This window comes from Gobio gobio (genome assembly GCF_949357685.1).
Source record: "Gobio gobio genome assembly, chromosome: 1".
Classification (NCBI taxonomy): Eukaryota; Metazoa; Chordata; class Actinopteri; order Cypriniformes; family Gobionidae; genus Gobio; species Gobio gobio.
In genome coordinates, this window is record NC_137097.1 from 32475369 (window position 1) to 32500999 (window position 25631).

General features: G+C 37.5%; 1 protein-coding gene across 2 annotated transcripts; it reads left to right on the forward strand.

Moving 5' to 3' along the window:
* The first annotated feature begins 980 nt into the window (after positions 1-980).
* LOC307133025 (kelch-like protein 24) lies at positions 981-24256 on the forward strand. Of its 2 annotated transcripts, none has more exons than XM_079827757.1 (11): positions 981-1081; positions 1911-2197; positions 4422-4748; positions 7086-7229; positions 13935-14121; positions 15813-15959; positions 18372-18500; positions 18811-18987; positions 20773-20919; positions 20991-21156; positions 23384-24256. In XM_079827757.1, the coding sequence occupies exons 2-11, from the start codon at positions 1928-1930 to the stop codon at positions 23553-23555; spliced, it is 1866 nt and encodes a 621-aa protein (XP_079683883.1). In that variant the 5' UTR covers positions 981-1081; positions 1911-1927; the 3' UTR covers positions 23556-24256. The 2 variants fall into 2 exon arrangements, with proteins under 2 accessions (XP_079683883.1, XP_079683882.1); XM_079827756.1 differs by having other exon boundaries at positions 992-1081; positions 15819-15959.
* The last annotated feature ends 1375 nt before the right edge of the window (positions 24257-25631 follow it).

The following is a 25631-nucleotide window of genomic DNA, read 5'->3' on the forward strand; positions in this document are numbered from 1 at the left end:
TTTTGTGTTAAAATGCTGTATTTTAAGAATGCATGAACGGATTGTTACGAAACTTAGTATGGGTCATCAGCACAATGCTCTGAAGGAGCTTGAGTAGTTTCAGACCAGCGCTACCTAGTGGTAAAATTTCAAACGCTTATAACTTTGGGTGTGGTCAACTTATTTTCACAGGAGTAAGATCAGCATGGGCACCCTGACTGGTCTGCGGCTATGCAGCCCCATCCGCAACAAACTGTGATGCACTGTGTATTCTGAATCCTTGCCGAGTCCAACGATCCCAAGCATGCCAGGTTTCACCTTATGGTTTGTGCAGCGTTGTGATTTAGTGCCTAAAAACATTTGCAAATATCTTCGAAACCGTTAGTCCGATCGAGACGAAACCAGCATAGGAAACACCCCAAGCATAAGGATTTGAGCAAGTTTGACCCAGTCGTCTAACCATCACAATTCGGCCCTTGTCAAAATCCTTACGCTTGCCCATTTTCCTGCTTCTAACACATCAACTTTTAGGACTAAATGTTCACTTGCTGCCTAATATATACCACGTCGTGATGAAGAGATCATTTCACTTCACTTTCATCTGTCATATAGGCTATAGCTTATATATATTTAGTTGTGGAAACTGATTGCTATACATTTCTCAAGCATGTTTTACTCAAAAGTTGTTAATACAAAGACAAAAAGAAATTGTTGGGACAACAATGAACCATGCATGTATGTTTAATAAACTGCAAATGCTTTGTTTATATCAATGCAATTGAATAAATTAAAAAAATAAAATAAAACCATCAACGAAGTAGGCCTAGTTAATAGACAAATAAAACAACGTGCAGCATATTACATGGAGGCGTTTGCAATAGGTACAGCTGTTGTCAGGTATTTAACCTTAGTGGACACGCACCGTAGACGGAGGAGCTGCTGAAACCCTCCAGATCGAGAGGTGGCGCGGGTGCTTCATGTTTCGACTCCTGCCCCTCAGTCTGCTTTTAAAGAAGAAGACATGGCGTCACGACTCTTCATAAACAGTTGCAGGTGAAGATATGGAGGATTTGAGCTGATTTAAACTCAGACAGGTTTTTCGGTAAGATCGTGCTGCTGTTGTTTTTAGATGTGTGTCTTTATCGCTTCCGGCGACTTCGCCTTTACTGTCACTCATTATTCGTGTGAATTACAGGAGGTATTTACGAACTGCATTAACCAGTCAACCCCCCCTTTAATGTGTTACTTTATCAGACAGTGTAGGAGTTCTTTCCTGCCTGTTGAATCTCTAATAATCTTTAAATATATAACACCACACGAGCATACATTATTTTATTCCTTTGTAGTCATTTAAGAATGATAAAAAAGGCAGAAAAGATCCAAAAGCTGAACTGCATTGATGTAATTTGACAGGTTGTTTTTGCATGTTTACCCCCCCCCCCCCCCCCGTCAAAATATCAGACATTTAATATTAGACTTGCTGTCATTATTATGCGATATATTTATACCTACATTTACATGTTGAAAATGAAATATATTTTTATAATACATTTTACATATGTGTATATATATTGGTATAACAGTTATATTAGTACTGTAAATATATCTATTTTTATAGAATTTGTTGCAATGACAAAGTTATATTTCATATTCACATTCATATTTTACTTGTGCAGTTTATTAACAATTACAATTTTAGCTTAAAATGTGTATCTGTTATCCTTTTTTTTTGTAGATATTTTCACAGTTTGTTTAAATTGTCCTGTGCTGAAACTAAGAACAAATATTCCATGTAGCCTGTCAATTGTTATAAAGTATAATAATAAATATGTATTAAGTTATGACAAGAATTAGAAAGTGCTGTAGTTTGATGAAAGTTTTAGATGATGTATAGCATGCTTGAATCGTGTGCTCCTCTGTGTTTCTCTCAGCCTGAGTGATTGTTGAGATGGAAATAATGGCAGTGAATCTGCCAGCCACCTCTCCGTCCAGCTCCACGCTCCCTCCGTCTCCCTGCGTGGAGGACTCCAGCTTCCCGTTGGCCTCTCTGGACAGCGAAGACTACGTGTTTGTGGAGGCTCGGCATCCTAACAAGGTGCTGGAAGGCTTGAACAGCTTACGGCTCAACAACGCCTTCTGTGACGTGACTCTGTGCTGTGGAGGCCAGGAGTTTCCCTGTCACCGGATTGTTCTGGCCTCATTCAGCTCCTATTTTCAGGTAATGACCAATCAGTCGGGCCGAAATTGGGACTAGTTGTTGACCAAAATTGTACAAAGGAAAAACTTATCAGTTTTTTGTGCATTATTGTCGTGTAAACATACCCTAAAACACACTTTTAATTTATTTAAAACCAAATAAATATTACAATGCATATCTATTATTACAATTACACTTTTGGCAAAGATGTTATTAATTCATATATACACCGATCAGGAATAACATTATGACCACATATGGGTGAAGTGAATAGCACTGATTATCTCTTCATCACAGCACCTGTTAGTGGGTGGGATATATTAGGCAGCAAGTGAACATTTAGTCCTAAAAGTTGATGTGTTAGAAGCAGGAAAAATGGGAAAGCATAAGGATTTGAGCGAGTTTGACAAGGGACAAATTGTGATGACTAGACGACTGGGTCAGAGCATCTCCAAAACTGCAGCTCTGTGGGGTGTTCCCGGTCTGCAGTGGTCAGTCTCTATCAAAAGTGCTCCAAGGAAGGAACAGTGGTGAACCGGCAACAGGGTCATGGCCGGCCAAGGCTCATTGATGCACGTGGGGAGCGAAGGCTGGCCCGTGAGGTCCGATCAAACAGACGAACTACTGTAGCTCAAATTGCTCAAGAAGTTAATGCTGGTTCTGATAGAAAGGTGTCAGAATACACAGAGCATCTCAGTTTGTTGTGTATGGGGCTGCATAGCCGCAGACCAGTCAGGGTGCCCGTGCTGAGCCCTGTACACCGCTGAAAGCACCAACAGTGGGCACGTGAGCATCAGAACTGGACCACGGAGCAATGGAAGAAGGTGGCCTGGTCTGATGAATCATGTTTTCTTTTAAATCATGAGGATGTCCGGGTGCGTCGCTTACCTGGGGAACACATGGCCCCAGGATGCACTATGGGAAGAAGGCAGAGGCAGTGTGATGCTTTGGGCAATGTTCTGCTGGGAAACCTTGGGTCCTGCATCCATGTGGATGGATTGCAGTGACACGTACCACCTACCTAAGCATTGTTGCAGACCATGTACAGCCTTTCATGGAAACGGTATTCCCTGGTGGCTGTGGCTCTTTCAGCAGGATAATGCGCCACCACAAAGGTTCAGGAATGGTTTGAGGTTTACTTGGCCTCCAAATTCCCCAGATCTCAATCCAGTCGAGCATCTGTGAGATGTGCTGAACAAACAAGTCCGATCCATGGAGGCCCCACCTCGCAACTTACAGGTCTTAAAGGATCTGCTGCTAACATCTTGGTGCCAGATACATTTATATTTTACATATATGCATTTGGCAGACGCTTTTTATCCTTACATTGCATTCAAGGTACACATTTTACATTTTTGTCAGTTCTTGCTTTCCCTGGGGATCGAACCCATGACCTTGGCGTTGCCAGCGCCACGCTCTACTGTTTGAGCTACAGATACCACAGCACACCTTCAGGGGTCTAGTGGAGTCCATGCCTCGACGGGTCAGGGATGTTTTGGCAGCAAAAGGGGGACCAACACAATATTAGGGAGGTGGTCATAATGTGTGTATATATAGATACTTGACTTCATTAATTAGTAGAAATAAATAATAAAAAAAACTAAAATATAAATATATATATATATATACCGTTAGCCTCGGTGTATATATATATATATATATATATATATATATATATATATATATATATATATATATATATATATATATATATATATATATATATATATATATATATATATATATATATATATATATATATATATATATATATATATATATATATATATATATATATATAATATATATATATATATATATATATAATATATATATATATTAGTAATATATATATTAGGTTTTTTTTATTATTTATTTCTACTAATTAATGAAGTCAAGTAATTATTGGCTAAAGGCCAAAATATTGATCTCAAAATAATGATATTCTAGAAAAGAGTCAATTGTGCACTATTTAAAGTAAAACATATTTGCTAATAATTACCATTATATTTATAGATGTGATTGAAATGACCAAAATCATAAATTGCAATATTAATACGTTCAAATGACTGCATAGTTGTTTTTGATTTAGCTGTTTAAAACGAAATTTATAAAACAGGTTTCAGTTCTTCTCAAATCACTCCTATCAGTCACATTATGAAAATGCTGTACATTTAAAACTGTTGTGAATGGATGGGTGAAGCCCCTGCTGAAAGCTTAAAGCTGTGGTGTGTTTTTGGCTCAGGCCATGTTCTCCACCGACCTGATGGAGTCCCGGCAGGAGCGAGTGGCCATCAATGGGGTGGAGCCGCAGATGATTGGCATGCTGGTGAGCTACGCCTACACGGCGGAAGTGGTGATCTCCAAAGCCAACGTGCAGGCGCTGCTGGCAGCCGCTAATCTGCTGGACGTGATGGCGGTGCGGGAGGCCTGCTGCAGGTTCATGGAGCGGCAGATGGATGAGATCAACTGCGTGGGCATCCACTGCTTCGCCGAGGCGCACTCGTGCCGAGAGCTGGAGCGACGCAGCATGGAGTACATCCAACAGCACTTCAGCTGCGTGTGCCAACAGGTGAACTCAAGCACTTTAGAGCAGCTCCTAAAGTCATGTGCACTTAGCACAGCAGGTCCATGTCAGCATCACACATTACCTTTCCCATTAAGGGTGGATATTTAGGTGCAATTTTTATAATTACCTTGTTAAGCCTTCTTCCTTCCCTTGGGTCAGTTTGACCTTAGGACTTTTGTCGCACTTGCACCATTAATACAAAAAAAATTGGATTGAATTTAAGGAGTTTGTGTGGTTGAAATAAGAAAGTAACAAATCCTTCCCTCGCGGGTCAATTTGACCCACTTTGGAATTAATGGAATGCGATGAGTGCTTACTAGAAAAACAGAACTGACTTTAGGACCCAGCGGAGCAGCTCATTTGCTCCATATAGAGATATAAGGCCATGTAGTGGCAAGAGTCATGAAATATCATGTTGTTTTATTATTTTTCCACAAGAGTTCAGCAAAGACACCCAATGTAAGATATTTTGAGCTGAATTAAAAGGGTTATGCATGAAATTATTTTGAATTTAATTTGAAAGAATGTGATTAAATTAATATTTGTTTCTTATTTATTGATTAAAAACGAATAATTAAAGGTAAATAAAAAAAATAATATATATAAAAAATATTATCAAAAATGAAATTATAAAAGTTTTCTGGACAATTATTTTAATAATTTTAGGTCATTTTGACCCGCGTGAGGGAAGGATGAAGGTTAAATCTGTCTGTATTCTGTAAATGTTCGACAAAAGAAACAGCACATTGTAGTAGGTTACCAATAAAATTGATAAGCATCAACAAAATCCATGATTACACTGCAAAGCTGGAACCGAAGCAGCGACTGACATGACATGACATTTACACTTATACAGACTGCAACTTTTTTTTCCTGCTGGTGTGACAAAATTTTGTTAGAGGTCGCACTGGTGCCACCACCACGTTGCCTAAATGATAAGAGCTGCCATTTCTGTTACATATGAGAAACTGTGAAAATGAAAGTGAAAAACAACCACGCTACTCGCTTGAGCTGTGCAGCTTGGAGCAATATTAGACAGTGCAGCGCAAGCTTAGAACAGGTTTACAATTACTACACAGCGCTGGGAGATCCAGTGAGAAAGTGTTTGAATTCACTCCAAAATTTTTAAGTTGAAAGATATAGGAAAACTAACAAAGGCATGAAATGACCACTATAACCAGTAGATGGCAGCAGAGGAGCATTTATTGACATATTAGCCATTTCCACTCCTTAATATATGGAAAAATAGGAAAAACAAAAACCTTTCTACAAAGAAAGCAAGCAAAGAGCACTCCTTTTATAATCTCTGAAGCTGTCGGTCAGTTCAGTGTGAGACTATAGAAGAGCAATGGTACATTTAATAAGAGCAGAATATTACATTTTCCCTATAAAAAATTAGGTTTTTGTACATTAATAAATTAATTAATAAAAGTTAATTTTATCTGCATGTCAATTAAAGCGCAGTGCTTAACTGTTAAATGTCCAATAAACAAGCATGTAATATTATAAGTAACTGTATAAATGCAAAACAATAGTAATTTTATGATTTAAATTAACTTTGATTTAAAATCTCCCCAGCACTACCAAATCAGGTGTTAGTCTGGAGCCCTGATGGTTAAATACATTTGTAAGTAATAATCGGCTTTTAATAGTAAGTAACAATAAACAAGTCTTTAACCAAATATCTCTTAGTAAAATTCATCTAAACACTTCTGATTGGCCATTGCATTCATATGCTCAACAGATAGGTGTGTGATTGGTGCAAAAACGGCAGACGTGTAATTTCGACACCTTTTATTGATTTTCATTTTAAACACGATAGTTGTAATCGTTTTAGTGTAATTCTTTTGGGGTTTTGATCTTATATAAAAGCTCAGTCGTCTGCATTGTTGTACCAAAATCAAGCTCTTTTCCTCTGTTTTCTCTTGTCATGTAGCACAGATTTCAGAAAATGTTTCACTCTTCTACCCCATAGACAGCCACATTTTATTAAAGCCCACCTGTCCATTGGTGAATTACCCCTTTAATGGCAAAATGTGGCAGAAATTACATCACTAAGAGCACATTTATCATTTATAAGTATTAGTATTATCTGTGTAAGTTAGCTATCTTAGTCAAGAAACCTTGACTAACATTGTAAGTTGGAAATAAAACCTAGAATTTGTAGAAAATGGTAATGAATGATAAAGTTTTCAGTTTTAGAAAGATGTGACATGATTTTAAGCCTTGACCTTGACTCTCTTAATTGTAAAGGTGTGATATCATTAGGAATCTAACTGTCATTGATATTTTTAGATGAGAGTTAATTATACCTTCTTTCTCTTCTGTCTCACCCTGCAGGAGGAGTTTCTTTCTCTTTGTGCTGATAAACTGACCGAGATCATTTCCAGTGACCTTCTGAATGTGCCAAAAGAGGAGACCGTGTTTGAGGCGGCCATTGTTTGGCTGGAGAAAAACCCCTCGCGTAGACAGAGCTTCGAGAAGGTCAGTCAGAAGCCCTATTAATATCTTCCCGACAAGTGATAGTTTTCTATGGATTTTAGTAATTCCATAACACTTACAGGGCAGTAACAATTGACTTTGGGGATGTAACATTTCTTCAGACATATGACATCACATTCTGCAACCTCTTATTTAAAACCTAAATTCAACATATAATAAATCCAAAATGTGGAAATATGCAGTCTACACTTCCTTGCAATGCTGCGAACCTTCAGCTTTTTTGTGTTCTTGTGTTCAACTAAGAGGTCATGGCACAAAGTATTACTCTGTTGTTCACATGTCTTCAAGTGATACTTGCTGTTCCTTTAATCATCTATGGCTAGTGCCCAAAAATATTGATATTTTGATATACATCGATACTGGAATATCTGAAATTGAATATATGAAAGTTCTATAGATTGTAACAATGTTCTATAAAAAGGTTCTTTTTAGAACTGATCACTGAGGTTCTCTGGGGAACCAAAAATGGTTCTTCTATGGCATCGCTGTGAAAACGCCTCTTTTGGAACCTTTATTTTTAAGAGTGTAGGATAAAAACATTTTCATATGGAAATAACAGGTCTGTTCTTAGTACTTAGTTCTTAATACATCTGAGATAATTTGACAGATCACAGATCTTCTAATCGTGATAACTGATAATTTTCTGGCTAATTTGGTTCTTCAAACCAATTTGTGGATTGGATTAAAATATTCTGGATTAAGTTGTCTAAGATTACTGTACGTTCCTGTGTTCCCTGAAGAGGGCAGATCGCCTGGATGTAGGGCTGGGCGATATGGCCAAAAATTGATTTTGATAAAATCTTTTCATATCAGTCGATATCAATAATTATCACGATAAATGTCAAATATTTATTTATTTCAAATTTAAAGGCAGATTTTTGCTCCTAAGTGAAGGTTGTACAAACCAGACTGTTAATTGTGGTTTTAAACTACTCTTTATTGTCAGAATATGACAAACACTTCACGTTTTTGAATTACTTACACTTTTCCAGTCATTTTTCCTTAACAAAATACATTTCTTAATAGAAAAAATTAATGTTTTAGCTTCTGCATGTTCTAATAGGTGATATTGTTTCTAGTCATGAAACAGGTTTGTGTTGCTATGAGTCACTTAGTTGTTGCTCTGGTTGGTTGTATCCAATTGAGCAGAGGCATTTTCTTTCCTGGTTCGGTTGAAACCAGAGGCAGACAGTATTTAAGTATTTTTACTTTCCAAGTAATTTTATTTTTCAAGTATATGTACTTTATCAGTGTTCTTCTTTGGAAAACTTTTACTTCACAACCTTGTACTGCACTGTTTCGTATTGAATATCATTTAATACTTAATTACATAAAAAATTTAGTATTGTATACTTTTACTCAAATAAAAGTAATTAATTTTACTTGAGTACAAGTAAGAAAGTACTATATTTTTTTATTATATAATTAAGTATTCAAGGTTAAAAAAAAAACTACTTTTATTTATGAAATGTAGTGCAGTAAAAAGTATGACATTATAAATTATGCTTTGGAATGTAATGAATAAAACGTTTTCCAAAGAAAAACACTGATAAAATATATACTTGAAAAGTAGAAAGTAAAAATACTTGAGTACTGTCTGCCTCTGGTTGAAACACGCCCCATAATCACAGTCCAATGGAGCAGTATCAGACTCCTATTCTGACCAGAATCTGAGTATGATGATGTCAGGCTATAGGGCAGATGCATCGATACTCGAAACCACAATCAGCAATGCAGCGATTGGCTGGTGGCAAGACAGCAGCGTAATGGCATCATATAATTAAAAAAGACACCTGGCGAAAAACAATTTCTGGACCTTTATAAGGAAACAGCCATGCAACCAAAACAACATAACATTACATTTAAATTTCAATGTTGTAATTCATTTAATTTTACCTGTGAAGCAGATTTGTTACATGACCGCATTAATTAAAGCTTCTTATGGGTCAAGATCAATTTCTCTGCATCAAGCCACTTCCATAATATCTGTGTCATCACTCAAATTAATGCACGGCTCAGATTAGCTGTACAGCATGTGTGTAAGACTCCAATACAATTATAAAGTAATTATTCCATCACAAATACATCTCTCAATCAATAAAACTGACTGTTTATAGTATTATACACATTTTACACAACATTATAATATTATTTTCAAATTAATTTTAATATTATTATTATTATTATTATTATTATTTTACATTATTATTGTCCCTGGTTCAGTAATGAACTCTTGTAATAAATGTATAAATGGGACACTTTAAGTATCAACGGCGCTTAAAAAGATGCAATCTAATCCTGTTTACATGAAATAAACCAAGATCAAGCCAAATCGTCAACAATCAAATCCAGCTGACTAAGTTAGCAACGTATGAAGAACGGACGCCTGGTTGGACACTGTTGTCAAGCTGCACTGTTTTTTGAGACATGAGGTTTGTGCATTTTGGTCTTAGTAGAGCGGGTGGGTCTCTCTCGCATGTCCGTGGTGGAGCTCTGGCAGATGTCTGGGATTAGCCGCCTTTGTGTGTTTTGATGAACTAAGCCTGTGAAAGGTCACATGCTCCGTACAGGCTACACTCACAGAAATATTTCACCCAAAATTTAAGATTTATGTAATTTTATTAAATGACAAATTCCCATTTATATTTTTTTCATAATTTTAACACAAATCTACCAAATAAACTTTACACAATTTATTTTCCTTAGGATAATAAAACCTATTTATTTAAAATACATAAAGTTTATTGTATAAATTGCATAATAATTAAGAGAACTAAATCAGGATAATTTAAAAAGTTAAATAACATTTATTTGAATCATGTTAAATGTATATTCATGGCAGAGTTAGTTTTTATGCATTTACATCTATTTGATTTTATTTAAAAACTCATATTTTTAAAATCTATACATTAAAAGTAAATAAACTCTAAAAGATTTAATCAATTTTACAATTTATTTAATGCAATTAGTTAATAAATACTAACATTGTTTGAATAATAAGAGTTATAAAACAAACAAGATTCTGTTATTTAAAGTTTATGTGATTGGTTTTCATCAAAGTTATGAAAAAAAATCCATTTGGGAAACAGGAAACGACGTCACTTTCGCTGGACACAAGCCCTCGAGATATTGTGGGAATCCGTCACACACATCCCACTGAGCAAAGGCGTACGTTGAAAAGACGTCCACTGAGGAGCCAGAATGAAAGTTTTTATGACGTCTGTTTTTAACGTGTTCTGCACGTCCGATATAGACGTTCATGGAACCTCAAGGTTAAAAACTAGTTCAAATTATGGACATATTTTCCATTTGTAATTGCAAAGCAACTCACAGAGAGTGTGTGTTTGTCCAGAAATCATGAAAATAAAAGAAACTTAGCTCACACCTTTAGACACTTTAGACAATTTAGCATCTGTAATTCACACATCTTTGGATCTTGAGAGAATCGCGGGATTCAATCCAGGATCTTCTTGCTGTGAGGAGACAGTGTTTCCCACTGAGACACTGGAGCTGCCCTTAATCACAGACATAAGACACACTTTGACTATTTCTGTCAGACGTCTACAGAAGCTCTTACTGAGAATTAACAGAGCTTTAGATGTTGATATTTATGTTTCATTTGAAGTCACCATTGTGGTGGGAAGCGTTTGCTTTAGTTGGGCTCTTGGTCCCTGTACTTGTGTTAGCTTTTCTTTGGCTGCTGTAACTGTGTGTGTGAAACACAATAGTTATGGCTGAGAAAGCAAAGATAAAGTGACTTCAGGTGTTGTCAGCTCCTTGTTGATGACTAAATCATCAGAAGTCTAGAATCTGATGTTGTGCTTTCGAGTTTTATGTTCTTGTTTGGCAAATAATAATTTGTTTATTTACTATAATCTTGTGAATCTGCTGTATTGACACCAATAGCAATAAACAAATCACTCATATTGAAAGATGATAAAACAGCATGTGCACATTGTTTTGAGAAAATATTTCTCATAGTCACACGCAGACATCAAGATTTTGCATATGATTCACAACAACGGTGACAATCATAAAAAAAAACTTCATGCTGTAATGCATGATGGGTAGCTTCAAAGTACAAAACTCAAGCTTGATTGTCACCGTTGTTGTGAATCATATGCAAAATCTTGATGTCTGTGTGTGACTATGAGAAATATTTTCTCAAAACAATGTGCACCTGCTGTTTTATCATCTTTCAATATGAGTGATTTGTTTATTGCTATTGGTGTCAATACAGCAGATTCACAAGGTTGTAGTAAATAAACAAATTATTATTTGCCAAACAAGAACACAAAACTCGAAAGCACAACATCAGATTCTAGACTTCTGATGATTTAGTCATCAACAAGGAGCTGACAACACCGGAAGTCACTTTATCTTTGCTTTCTCAGCCATAACTATTGTGTTTCACACACACAGTTACAGCAGCCAAAGAAAAGCTAACACAAGTACAGGGACCAAGAGCCCAACTAAAGCAAACGCTTCCCACCACAATGGTGACTTCAAATTAACCATAAACATCAACATCTAAACCTCTGTTAATTCTCAGTAAGAGCTTCTGTAGACGTCTGACAGAAATAGTCAAAGTGTGTCTTATGTCTGTGATTAAGGGCAGCACCAGTGTCTCAGTGGGAAACACTGTCTCCTCACAGCAAGAAGATCCTGGATTGAATCCCACGATTCTCTCACGATCCAAAGATGTGTGAATTACAGATGATAAGTTGTCTAAAGTGTCTAAAGGTTTGAGCTAAGTTTCTTTTATTTTCATGATTTCTGGACAAACACACACTGTCTGTGAGTTGCTTTGCAATTACAAATGGAAAATATGTCCATAATTTGAACTAGTTTTTAACCTTGAGGTTCCATGAGCGTCTATATCGGACGTGCAGAACACGTCAAAAACAGACGTCATAAAAACTTTCATTCTGGCTCCTCAGTGGACGTCTTTTCAACGTACGCCTTTGCTCAGTGGGATGTGTGTGACGGATTCCCACAATATCTCGAGGGCTTGTGTCCAGCGAAAGTGACGTCGTTTCCTGTTTCCCAAATGGATTTTTTTTCATAACTTTGATGAAAACCAATCACATAAACTTTAAATAACAGAATCTTGTTTGTTTTATAACTCTTATTATTCAAACAATGTTAGTATTTATTAACTAATTGCATTAAATAAATTGTAAAATTGATTAAATCTTTTAGAGTTTATTTACTTTTAATGTATAGATTTTAAAAATATGAGTTTTTAAATAAAATCAAATAGATGTAAATGCATAAAAACTAACTCTGCCATGAATATACATTTAACATGATTCAAATAAATGTTATTTAACTTTTTAAATTATCCTGATTTAGTTCTCTTAATTATTATGCAATTTATACAATAAACTTTATGTATTTTAAATAAATAGGTTTTATTACCCTAATGAAAATAAATTGTGTAAAGTTTATTTGGTAGATTTGTGTTAAAATTATGAAAAAAATATAAATGGGAATTTGTCATTTAATAAAATTACATAAATCTTAAATTTTGGGTGAAATATTTCTGTGAGTGTATGATTATGAAGAGAACAGTCACTTCACAGAGCTGTGTGAGAAACGTACAATTAGCCCTGATTGGATGGGCTTAGATTGCTGTGTTTGCATATCATTGTTGCTATGCAGTTATTTAAAGACCAGACCTTAGTTGCAGCTCTTGAGAAGAGCTCATTGCATATCTCATGGGAATGTTCAGCAATTCTGAATGTACAGACTTGATTTTAGATTGCAATTTCGTGGCATTTGCTAAGACAAGTATCATTATCATTAATCATAATGTGCTTATAAAATAATTGTTCACCCAAAAATTTTAATTATCGTTTACTCATCCTGATGTCGTTCCAAACTCATCCAACCTTTCGTTAAAGGGATGGTTCACCCAAAAATGAAAATTAGCCCTTGATTTACTCCCCTCAAGTCATTCTAGATGACATTCTTTCAGACGAATACAATCTGAGTTATATTAAAAATGTCCTGGCTCTTCCAAGCTTTATAATGGCAGTGAATGACAGCACCAAAATTTGAAGCCCAAAAATGTGCATCTATCCATTATATAACAGCTCCACACAGCTCCGGGGGGTTAATAAAGGACTTCTGAAGCAAATCGATGGGTTTGTGTGAGAAAAATATCCATATTCATGAAGTAAAATATCTTGCTTCTGACGGAGCGCTTTCAGTATTCAACTTACAGAAAAAGCGTAACTGGCGTGACGTTGCGACTTTGGCGTTTAGTTAGTTAGTCTACGTTAGTGAGTAAATTATGGGATGATTTTCATTTTTGGGTGAACTCTCCCTTTAATCTTTGAAACACAAAAGTAGACCTTTTTTATTGGAACCTGACAGATTTCTGTCCCTCCATTGAAAGTCCATTTTACCAAATCTTTCAAGCTTCAAAAAGTGCATAAAGACATTGTAAAAGTACTTGAGGGGTTTAATGTGTGTTCTGAAGTGACATGATTGCTTTATATGATAAACAGATTGCATTTATTATTTAATTTAATAATTTTGTTCATTTATAATCATTGATTAGTGCACATACTTGGATCACATCAAATATGGTAAACGGACGTGCTTGTTTGATGCGTTTATGCGGCTGAATATTAGCAAATATTCTGTGATTGACTGATCACATGTGATTATGGTTTGCAGGTTGTAGAGCACATCAGGCTGCCGCTCATCAGTCCGTACTACATTCATGACGTCATCGAGACTCTGGATGTTGTGAAGGAGTCGCTCAAGTGCCAGAAGCTGATCTCTGAAGCCAAGGACTATTTGCTGCTGCAGGACCGCAGAGGAGAGCTGTACGGCCCCCGAGCACGGCCTCGACGCGCAACAGGTGACCACAGTATCCATGACCCGAAACCTTTCCTGCAACAACGCTTTATCGCCACATTTACACCGTCAACCAATTCCATTTGTTTCTACATTTACATCCGAGCCAATTCCTTTGTAATTCTGGATTTTTAGGGGCCAAGCAAAGAAAGTTTCTTCCTCCGTTGAGTCTGTGGCCAGCCCATTGAAATTTGGCGCATGGATAGAGGAGAGACAAATCATTAATCACAGCAATTTTAGAGTCTCTAACTCAAACCCTCTAGCGCCACCAACTGACCAAATTTGCTCTCATTTTTATGCTAATAACCTTTGAACCGTAAGGTCTAGAAACAATATTTTTCATCTGATTCCTTGTCTCAAGACGATTTGATTGCAAAAAAAAATTTTGTTTTATTTTTTAACTCCTCTTTGACAGTTTCTTTGTCTTATTTTCCAAAATTAGCTGTACAGGCCATGCTGGCAATTACTGTCACATATGGCAGTTAATGTTTTATAATTAATTTTATACTTTATAAAGGAGTATCTCCACAAATATTTGGTGTATTAAGACGAAACTTGGTACATGTCATCACAGGCATGACCTGAGGGTACGTAGACAGTTTCGGCACAGTGCGTAGCCTAGTGGTCAGGAGATTTATATTTTTGCTTATAACTTCCGAACAGATTGACCAAAATCACAAGACAGGTCTCACAATTAGATTTGGTACATACCAACTTAAACGGAACCCAATTTTTCCATGTCAGCCATTTTGAATTTTGTAGGAAAATGCTATATTTTACAAATGCATTAGCGTATTATGAAATTTGATGTGTCATTGGCACCCTGCCCTGAATGTACTTAAAGTTTCGAGACTGGTCAAAAATGTAATTAAAGCTTCAAAAAATAGCTTTAAAATAATGTAATGTGTTTGAATTTGGTTGAAAACCTATTTTTCAAACTCCTTTTAGACCATTAGCCCATCTTTTCCAAATTTGCTCAGAACATCTACAGAGCATGCTGGCAAAAAAATTATCAAAAGCTTTTTGATGGATCAAATCATTCTCATTCAATGCACTGATGAATTTGATGGCATGATGCCAAACTGAATCAAACAAGCTGTATCTCTGCAACACTTTTGCATGTTGACGCCAACGTTTGTGTGTGTCATTCTCACGGTACACTGACCACACCACATCAATTTAACATGTTGCCTAAAATCATCTACAAATGTCTTGAATTACTCATTTTTTCAGATGGTGTGCTTGGCCCTGATAATGGCTGTTTGCAGCTATATTTTGGGTAACACTATTTTAAGGTGATGCAGTTACTACATGTACTTACTATAGTAATAACAGTAAATTATGCGTAATTACAAGTAACTAACCCTAAACCTAACTCTATAGTAAGTACATGTAGTTAATTAATATTACTCAGTACTTATTTGAGTAAGTGTAATTTGTTTTTGTTATTAGACAGATAGGTTGAGCAAGTTTGTGCCGCCATTGACAAGTTAGAGATTGGAGTTAACTTTCCATATTTTAGAAGTGTAGTAAAGTCATTGAAACTCTGAAATGACACAAATGGAAGTATTGTAATTATTTAATGTCCAAATAAATTCTGAGGTGCATCCTGGGATGCTTTGATGTGGAACGAGCACAATGTGTGGATGACTGTACTCATCCAGTGGCGGGCATGTGTGTGTTTGTGTCTGTCAGGCACAGCTGAGGTGATTGTGACTGTAGGAGGAGAGGATGATAAGGTTGTGCTGCGCAGCGTGGAGAGTTTCGATCCCCTCACCAGCCAGTGGAAGAGTCTGGCCTGCCTGCCCTTCGCTGTCAGCAAACACGGCCTAGTCGTGTCTGGTGAGTAGGGGTGGGAGAAAAAATCCATGCATCGTGATTCTCTCCCCAACGATTCTGGATCCATTCTGAGAATTATTGAGCTTAGTCTTTAACCGCAGATGCGCAATGACGCTGAGTGTGCTTTAGAATAGAGCCTGACTGATATGGGTTTTTGAGGGCCGATGCCAATATTAGGGAGTAAAAAAAAGTCAGATACCGATATATCGGCCAATATTCTTTGTGTATATTATAGTACAGTACCAGTCAAAAGTTTGGACACACTTTCCCATTGATGTGTCCAAACATTTAACTGGTACTGTATATAATTCATTATATACATATACATGCATACATTGTACATGAATACCACAGAACAAACATACAAATGAAAAACAGTTCTTTTCAGGTTTTTCATGTAGGTCTAAACTATATTTTAAGGTACAGAAATATTAATCAAATGTAAATGATCACTTCATAGTCTTCACTGTATAAATACAGATGAGCCCTTATTAAAGTTATTCAGTCATATATATATTTCAAAGTTATATATTTCAAGAGATCTGTGCATTAGTGTGAATGCAGATCTCCCGCTGTCTATGATGTCATCATTAATAATCAAACAACAGTAAAGATGAGAGAGAAAAATCACTCACAGCTCTTGAATGGAAAGCGTTCTGATACTCTTATGCCGCGTTCCAGGAAACCCGTAACCTGTTTTTTTTTCCAACCTTCTACCCGTGAAAGTGCACTGGAACGGCAGTCAAAACTGTGACTTCCCACCTGTGAACTCGTACTAGATCGATGTACTCCCAGTTACGCGCTCTGACATCACAGCCCGCGAAACAGCAATGGCAGCCACTACGGATGCAGTGTTTATGAAAGTCGTACATGGTGAGAAATAGACTTTAGGACAATATAATGTTGGAAGCCCCGTACGATCCACCATGCTTTGTTTACATCTAGCTATCACAATTCCTTGCGCTCAGGCAGTTTGGCGTGACTTTGCCTGTAACGCTACAAAGTCATGAGTCGTGGTTTGAAGTCGTAACTTACAGGCTCAAAAACCTGCCTGGAACGCAGCATTAAATACTGAAAGCACTCTTTGTTTACTGCTTGTAATGTTTCTTTGTTCCTCATTATTATTTACTACTTTTTAAGTTTTTAAGCTATGTTAATTTATACATTTTACATTCTTAATATACAATTGTTCTAATACAATGTTTTAATTTGTAATTATTTTAAAATGTACTTGTATATGTAATGAAATTTAATAAAGGATTTCAAGATTTTCAAGTCGGTAAATCATTAATTAATAAGAAAAGAAAGTAGATCAAGATTCGTTTTGGAGTCGGATCGTGAAGTGAAAGGATGTGACATAGCTGTTCAACTTCCTGACTCAATCGCTCCTTGGCGTTTTCATTTGATATATTTAACTAGGACTGGGCAGTATATTAAATATTCACTATGTATTTGTAATGATTTTGTTGCCGATACAAAATTAAGCAACATTGCTGGAATGTTAAAAGTGTAAACATGTTTTATAGGGTCATATACATGAACATGATTAAATATTAACCTTGTGTTCATTATATGGAAACATATCTTGACTGTTTTTAACTAGATTTTAAATAAATTATTTTACTTCTTGCACGGCTGTTTGTAAGCGAATACTTAAATATCATGAGATCAAGTCTCTTCTGTTCACCAAGGCTGCATTTATTTAATCAAAAATACAGTAAAACAGTAATAATGTGAAATATTATTACAATCCAAAATAACTTGTTTTCTATGTGAAATATATTTTAGAGTGTAATGTATTTCTGTGATCAAAGCTGAATTTTGAGCATCATTACTCCAGTCTTCAGTGTCACATGATCCTTCAAAAAATCATTCATGATCAAGAAACGTTTCTGATTATTATCAATGCTGAAAACCGATTAATGCCAAATACTATTTCCTTTTTTTTTATTTATTCTTTGATAAGTAGAAAGAAGAAACAACAGCATTTATTTGAGATACAATCTTTAGATGGATTCTTTTAGATCTTGTGTTACATTTTAAAGTGTTTACTGTCACATTTGATCAGTTTAAAGGCCAACTCACGCCACCCAGACAAATGCCAACAAACACCTACAAACAAGTTGGCTGTTAGAAAAATAACTGGCATGTTTACACTGGCCCAACAGATACGACAGATTGAACATGTTGGTTCGGATGAAAACAAACCCCGGCCAACGCCAACAGATGCAGACAGGGGTAACCCACTGATCCAACAAAACCCAACAAACATGTCTGTGCGGTGTGAATTGGCCTTAATGCACCATTGCTGACCCCAACTTTTTGTTGGTAGTGTAAATGAGTTGTTGTTTACCAAGCGTTCAAGTGCCAGTGGTCAGAAATGACCAAGCAGTGTGTTTTTGTGTGTTTTCACAGGCTCCATGCTGTATTTGGCTGGCGGTGAGTTTCCAGACGGCTCGGCCAGTCGAGAAATGTGGCGCTATGACCCGTGTTTTGACTCCTGGTTAGAGATGGCACCCATGAACGTGGCTCGATCAGAACTGGGTAACGGACACCAAATCTGTACAAACGTATACAAAAGAGCAGGTGGCTTATGCTGCGTTTCCAATAGTCTTGTTGCAAGGAGATGTTTTTGTCTACAAAAGAACACCTCCAAAGCTCATGGCAGGATTGCTGATTTTCTTTTTACACCTTTTTCCAAAAATATCAGGCAATCGAATACTCTCATGGTCAGAAGTTGGTGGAAACAAGTAGGAATATCCCACATCCGACTTGGAATGGAACGCAGCCTTCCCATTGTTTGGAAATAAACAAGACCCATTTTGTTTAAAAAAGTGTTGTTCTTTTCTTCCAGGGTTGGTGATGTTGGACGGATATGTGTTTGCTGTGGGCGGCTGGGAGGGCCGTTCTCGTCTGGACTCTGTTGAGTGTTACAACCCTCACACGAACACATGGCAGTTTATGGAGTCGGTCAAGATGGCGGTCACTAGTCCAGCTGTGGTGGCGCTGGATGGATTACTCTATGTGACAGGTAGCAGGTTTCCTCCAACAAAAGCTCCTTTGATTCCTGAATAAAACACAACATGACAGGATGTGGTCTGAAAATAATGTAAACATAGACAATAAATGTCTAAAAGGCATGCTGGGTACACTGCCAATCACACCGTTGCAGAAGTATGTGAAATTGTGAGTTTAACCCTTAAATGCATGAATGTTTCGCCAATCATTATAACACATTCGGGTCTTTAGCGACCTGGATCTATATCTAACACAGATGGATCTCTACTGTCGTGATAATATAAAACTCTCCTAATATTAGAGTAACAATTACAGAAGAATAAAATAAAGTATATTTTGTTATCTTCTGGAGCTTGTAAGGGTTCAGTTTGAGCAGATGTTTTATACCATCATCACCGTCCTCGTCAGAGCTCATTTCAGTACATTCAGCATCTGCCTCATATTCACCATCTCAAACATATTCTCAATACTATCATCTTCTAAATCAATATTTTGATCACTGTCAGCTTCTTCACCAGATCCACCATCGTGACAGTGACAGTAATATTTGATTGCATTCAGCTGTAAATCTCTGAGCCATTTCAAGTTTTGCTGATGATTCTTCCTATTCTTTTGTTTTCTGCCTGCGGTGAGTGAAACAACACTTCATTATTGAGTGTCAGACATTGACATCATGAGGAATAAAGATGAACTGCACTTATTCAGTCAGCAAAGATTAATTTATTGTTGTGCAGAAAAAAAAAATACTTCCACTCTTACACCTCGTATCGCTAGTGACCCAATACAATGGGAAAAACATTTAATTTATAATTGTATTAATTTTTTTCCCGAGGTATGCGTTTTTAAGGGTTAGCTCAGTATATCCTGTAGAGGCACACTAAATAAAAAAATACTATTTAATTAGAAGAAATGGCACAAATGTTTAAATGTTTTACATGTGATGAAGACTTAGGAGGGAGTATGACGGATGCTATTATTTCTGAGGGCCAGAATAACTAATGCATATTGTTAAGTCTACATAACTCAAGTCGTTTATGACCTTATGCTAGGGTTTGCACAACTACTAATTTATGCTAGGCGGTGGAGCATTTTGGAGAAATTATTATATCATAATTTTTTTTTCCATATGGTGATGTTAAATTGTATACTCCTAAATATGAAGGATTGATAATGTTTCCTAGCCTGGCTCCGCCCTCCTCACACTTCCGCTCAATTTTCATTTTCCTTCAGTATGTCGTCTGGGATTGCGGTATATTCGCTATTTTTCTCCGGCCAAATTTTAACCGGTCCAATCAGTGAACAGAGGGAGTGGCTGAGAACGATGGCGTTGATGTCGTGCGCTAGTTTGATGTAGTTCAGTAATGCCGGCGGAGAAAGATGCGAGCGAAGCCATTCATTCCGTTGTGGCACCACTGCCGAATATCCAGAAGTTAAAGCCGGAGCAAGAACAATCTTGGCTGAGTTCTGTTGGTGGCCATGATGTTGTGGCCCTCCTCCCCACGGATCCAAAGGGGCTCTGGGCAGATCTAATAGTTTTAAACTTCAACAGAGTACCTGCCTTTAAGGAAGTTAACACTTGTCAGTGGAGAGTGGCCAGACTCTCTGTACAAATGAAATGAACGAGAGGCTGATAGGACCAGGCTAAATGTTTCCAGCATCCAGTGTGAAAACCCCCTTCACTCAATAGCGACACGAGTGGTCGTTAAGTGAACTGCAGCCACAGATCTTCACTCAACTGTTTCAAAATGGTTTACAAAATCGGAATGATTGATAATGTTTCTCTTCTGAAATCACACAGGAGGTGCAGTTTTAGAAGATGGCGACGGCACAGACTTGGCGCAGGTGTACAACCCTAAAACATGCGTGTGGGCCGAGGTGGCGCCCATGCAGATTGCTCGCTCTGGATCTGCTGCCTGTATCCTGAAGGGAAAGATATACGTCATCGGTGAATATGGAGGCCTTTATTTCATTAGTCATGTGAGGTTTTTTCTGTAGCTCATAGATGTTCCTCTGTAGGCGGCTGGCACGCTTCCACCGAGAACACGGATAAGGTTGAGTGCTACGACCCCAAGACCAACAAGTGGACCATGTGCGCTCCCATGAAGGAGAGACGCTATCGGCCCGGCGTGGCGGTGGTGGACGGAAAGATTTACGTTTTGGGAGGAGAGGAGGGATGGGATAGGTGAGTAATGCTACACAAGAACCCTATGAAATTGCCAGATGTGGTGGGACAATTGCGCAATGATTTCGTACCCATATGTCTCTTTTTACCTCTTCGATCGTGGCATCTATGCAATGTATTATTATTTGCAACCTCCTTCTCATTTTATGAGATTTGAAAGGCGTAGCCCTGTGACTGAAAGTATTTTTTAAAAGAAACCCCAACACTTCAGGTCGACTTTTCCTGAACTTTTCCCGTTTTCCCATTACAGACTTATTTTAAATATTGAGTGTCAAACAGAGATCTGATCAGTTATCCAGATACAGAAGCCACTTTAATCCTCGTGCACTTATACCTTCGTTGTGGTCCGGGTCAAATTGACCCTAATTGGATTCAATACAATTCCCCAAAAATCACACTATGAAAAAAAAAATACAATCAGGTACAAACAATTAACTTTTAATATCAATACTTTTCACACATTTCAAAGAATAAATATCTGAATTTACGATTTATAAAAATGTTTTTAACCACTATTTTTCAGAACAGTCAACCCATATATGGAAATCGAAGAGTCCTTATATGGTGTGGTCATCTAGAGGAAAAGTTTGGGACTGAGCACAAAATAATCTTACTGAAAGTTCTTTTTTTTTTTGGAGATATCAACCTAAAATTTGGCACATAACTTGTTCAGTTATTTAGCTTTGATGTTCTTGAAGTTTTAGAGTTGAACATGTTTTGTAAAATGTATATTTTATGTAAAATATATATTTTATATATTTTACATTTTCATAAACTTAAACTTCTATAACATGTTTTTAAAATGTACTTTTACAATTTTTTTTTACTTCTACAATAATCTGTGAAGCGTTCCCCAAACTTAAGTCTGTGCTCCTGAAGTATTCAAGATTTGTAACAATTTAAGTTGGAAAAGTCAAATTAAAGTCTATGCTCAAAAAGTGGGACAGACAGTTAACACAAACTTTGAAAATAAAAAGTTGTTAAACTCAGCAAGACACTTGCACTTTAGGCCTAGAGTTAAAGAGCTCTGACATACAACAAAGTGTTTTTTGTTTTGTGTCCATACAGTTGCGTTTGAATAGCTGTCTGTATGGGTCAAATTGACCCACAAAACTTTCTGTATGCATATTTCACAACGCATTAGCATGTTGAAACTTTGCGTGCATGTTCATGACCTAAATGAGAATTAAGTCACAAAATGTCAAGAAAAACAATGTAGGATAGGTAGTATTTCAGATAGATTGAAAAAATAAATGGCTAACTTTTAAAAATCACGAACGTTAGCCTAGAAACCTAGACGCACACTAGCGGCAGCAAATCTAATTTCCCGCGAGTGTAGTCTAGCAACTCTCGGTAGACCTGCGAGCTGGAAAAAACTAACTCTGGCCAATCACATCGTGTATAGAGTCGGTGGGCGGGCTTAACATAATGACGGCAGAGTTGCGCCCGTTCCGCGTGCTACTCGTAAACAAAGAAGCTGACGAACAGCGGCCTTTCCAATCGGTTTTGGCCGCATCTCTGGAAGACTTGGAGTTTAGCTTTTCTTTGAGAAAAGAACAAAGAACGGCACTGAAGTCATTCTTAAGAAATGTGTTCACAATTTTGCCGACCGGATACGGTAAAAGTTTAATCTATCAACTAACGTTAGCTCCACTTCAACTTCTTCTTTGCTCTGGTTGGTTGTGGCGCTCATGGCGCTATCCAATTCCGTGCAGAGGGAATTTGAAAGACAACCCTTTATCCCGCCCCTCGGATTGAGCCCTGTCAATGGTGAGTTTCCAGGCCAACATCTTGATGTGGGTCTGGCTTGTCAGGCTACACGAACGTAACAGTAATTTAGTGTGTATATGTCAAAACACATAAGCGTGTTGAAACTTTGCTTGCATGTTCATGACCCTAAATGAGAAAGTCACACAAAACATAGGTTAACTGATATTTTTGACAACTTAAAAATAAAAATGGGAACACAAGGGTTAAACGCAGCCATACTTGAACCCATTGTGAAATCTGCATGGGGAAATGATGCGCCCTCTTGTGAAATTCCCAAACGTGTCGATTCCTATTGAACTTAAAGCTGGGTAAAACAAAAACTACACAAACACTGAAAAGATTACCACAAAAAAATCACTCAAAAGGCTCAACCCAGGATTTGGGTCGAAAAAATGACCCTGAAATTCTGCTAGCGCTGTCTGTTGAGCATTTCTGACCATACTGCCTTCCCCCGCAGGTATCATGACACTATAGAGCGGTACTGTGAGGAATCGGACAGCTGGGAGATCGTGGGAGAGATGCCCACCAGCCGCAGCTGGCTTAGCTGCGTCTCCCTACAGCTCCGGAAGGACACTCATGTAGGCAGCCGTCCCGGGACGGCTTTGGAGACAGAGTTCCCCGTGGACTGAGAGCAACAGGATGCCACTTGCAGCACAACCGGCCGGGACGGAAGGCCAGGGGCCAGCTTTCAGAGTGCCCGGCTCCATGAACGTTTCCGTGGGCTATATACGGAAAAGGTCTGACCCAACCACGGGAAGGTCTTCAGAAAACACTCGTGTCATAAGCTACGCCGTCTCCAGTGCCACCCACAGCCATGGTGTGAGGCTGGATGGACCGATGGATATCTGTGGTGATTGTAAGTCTGTGTGTGTTGTGCGCCATCCCAGAGTCTCCACAGTATCAGTTCAATGTGATGTTCACGTGACGTACAGGGTTTCGTGCGCCGAGCACCTCGTGATTGTGACTTGTAAAAGTACTGATTTGTTTTCTAATGAAGTGTTGTGGTGGAAATGTTTTGTACTTTTTGTATGGTGATATTTGTTGTTGTTGTATTTATTAGATGTGTTTTTTGTTGTACTGAGAAATGTATGGAGCAACTAGCACAGATACACTGAAACATGTTGACTGAAATTCATTAAAACCGTGAATAGTCTGCGTATTGTGCACAGTATTACATTTTTCTGTATGTATACCCAAATTACCTACTGCTTTTGCCAAAATCTGCAGGATACACGTTGTCCTGGGTACTGTATCCCACAATGCATCATGTTCAACTTGATTGTCCACAGTATGATGAATGAACCTGAATTACAGCTGAAATTTTTACCTTATCTTTTCCCGACTCATTATTTGTTTGGATTTCTGGAAGTTAAGGGGCTCTATGTAGAATTCAGAAACGCTTGCTGTTAGCGACATCCGGTGGCCGTTATATGGACTGCAGCAGCAACTTATAGACTGGTCTATATTTAACTATAACTTTTCACAAATTGGCAATAAAAAAGCGATTAATACATGAAGAATCTTACATATAGCCCCTTTAAGACTTGATCAGGTTATGCACACGTAAAGGAATGTGGGTAACACTTTACAATAAGGTTTAATTTGTTAACATTAGTTTACTAGCCCAATACTAGGGTAGGCATGAACAATACAGTTACTTTCTACACTACCTATCAAGTCAATCCCTGAATATTGAATGTACTTTTAATTTTAAATAACCAGCTAATATTCATTAAGAATACAGACAAACTAATATTGCTCTCTAAATTGACATTATGTGGGTAAAACATTTTTTTTTTCCAACATGTAACTTTAAAAAAAAAGATTTACATTTAGCTCTCATTTTCATTCATGCCATGATTTGTCCTTCTCTGAGGGAAGTTGTCACTTTCCATAACTGTTTATTTCACACAGTGTTATAAAACTCCCGTGTTAAAAAACTACAAACATGACGGATGTGGAGTCTGGCGGTTAGATAAAGGGGTTCGAGTGATCAATTATCAGTATTTAACCTGACTAAAAAACATTTATTCAGTGTTATCCACGTTATATTTCACCTGCAGCAGCATTGTGAATTTTTGTAATGATAGCCTACGTTTGGCCATTAACTTTTAAATGCATCATTCAATTTAAACTGCAAACACATGAGGAGAGTCTCTGCATTAAAGACCCACAACGTGCTACTACATTTCTCTCAACACGGCATGCAATTTCACTTTTTAAACTTTAGTTAGTGTGTAATGTTGCTGCTTGAGAATAAACAGTATCTGCAAAGTTACAGCGCTGAAAGTTCAATGCAAACGGAGATATTGTCTTTTAAAGTTATGGCAGTTTATTGCCTACAAAAACGGCCGGTTTGGACTACAACAAGCTTCTTCCCGGGTTGGTGACATCCTAAACCCTTGCTATTAACATAAACACTGCCCCCGCGAACACGCAATAAAGTGGACGAAGCCACGTCGCAGTCATTACAAAAGAGAGAGAGCTGTTGCAGAACTACAAAATACTTTTGGCCATCTAACCAATCTAATGCCGCGTTCCAGGCAACCCGTAACCCGTGTTTTTCCAACCTTCTACCCGTGAAAGTGGACTGGAACGGCAGTCAAACCCGTGACTTCCCACCCGTGAACTCGTACTAGATAGATGTACTCCCAGTTACGAGTTTTGACGTCACATAGCCCGCGAAGCAACAATGGCAGCCCCCT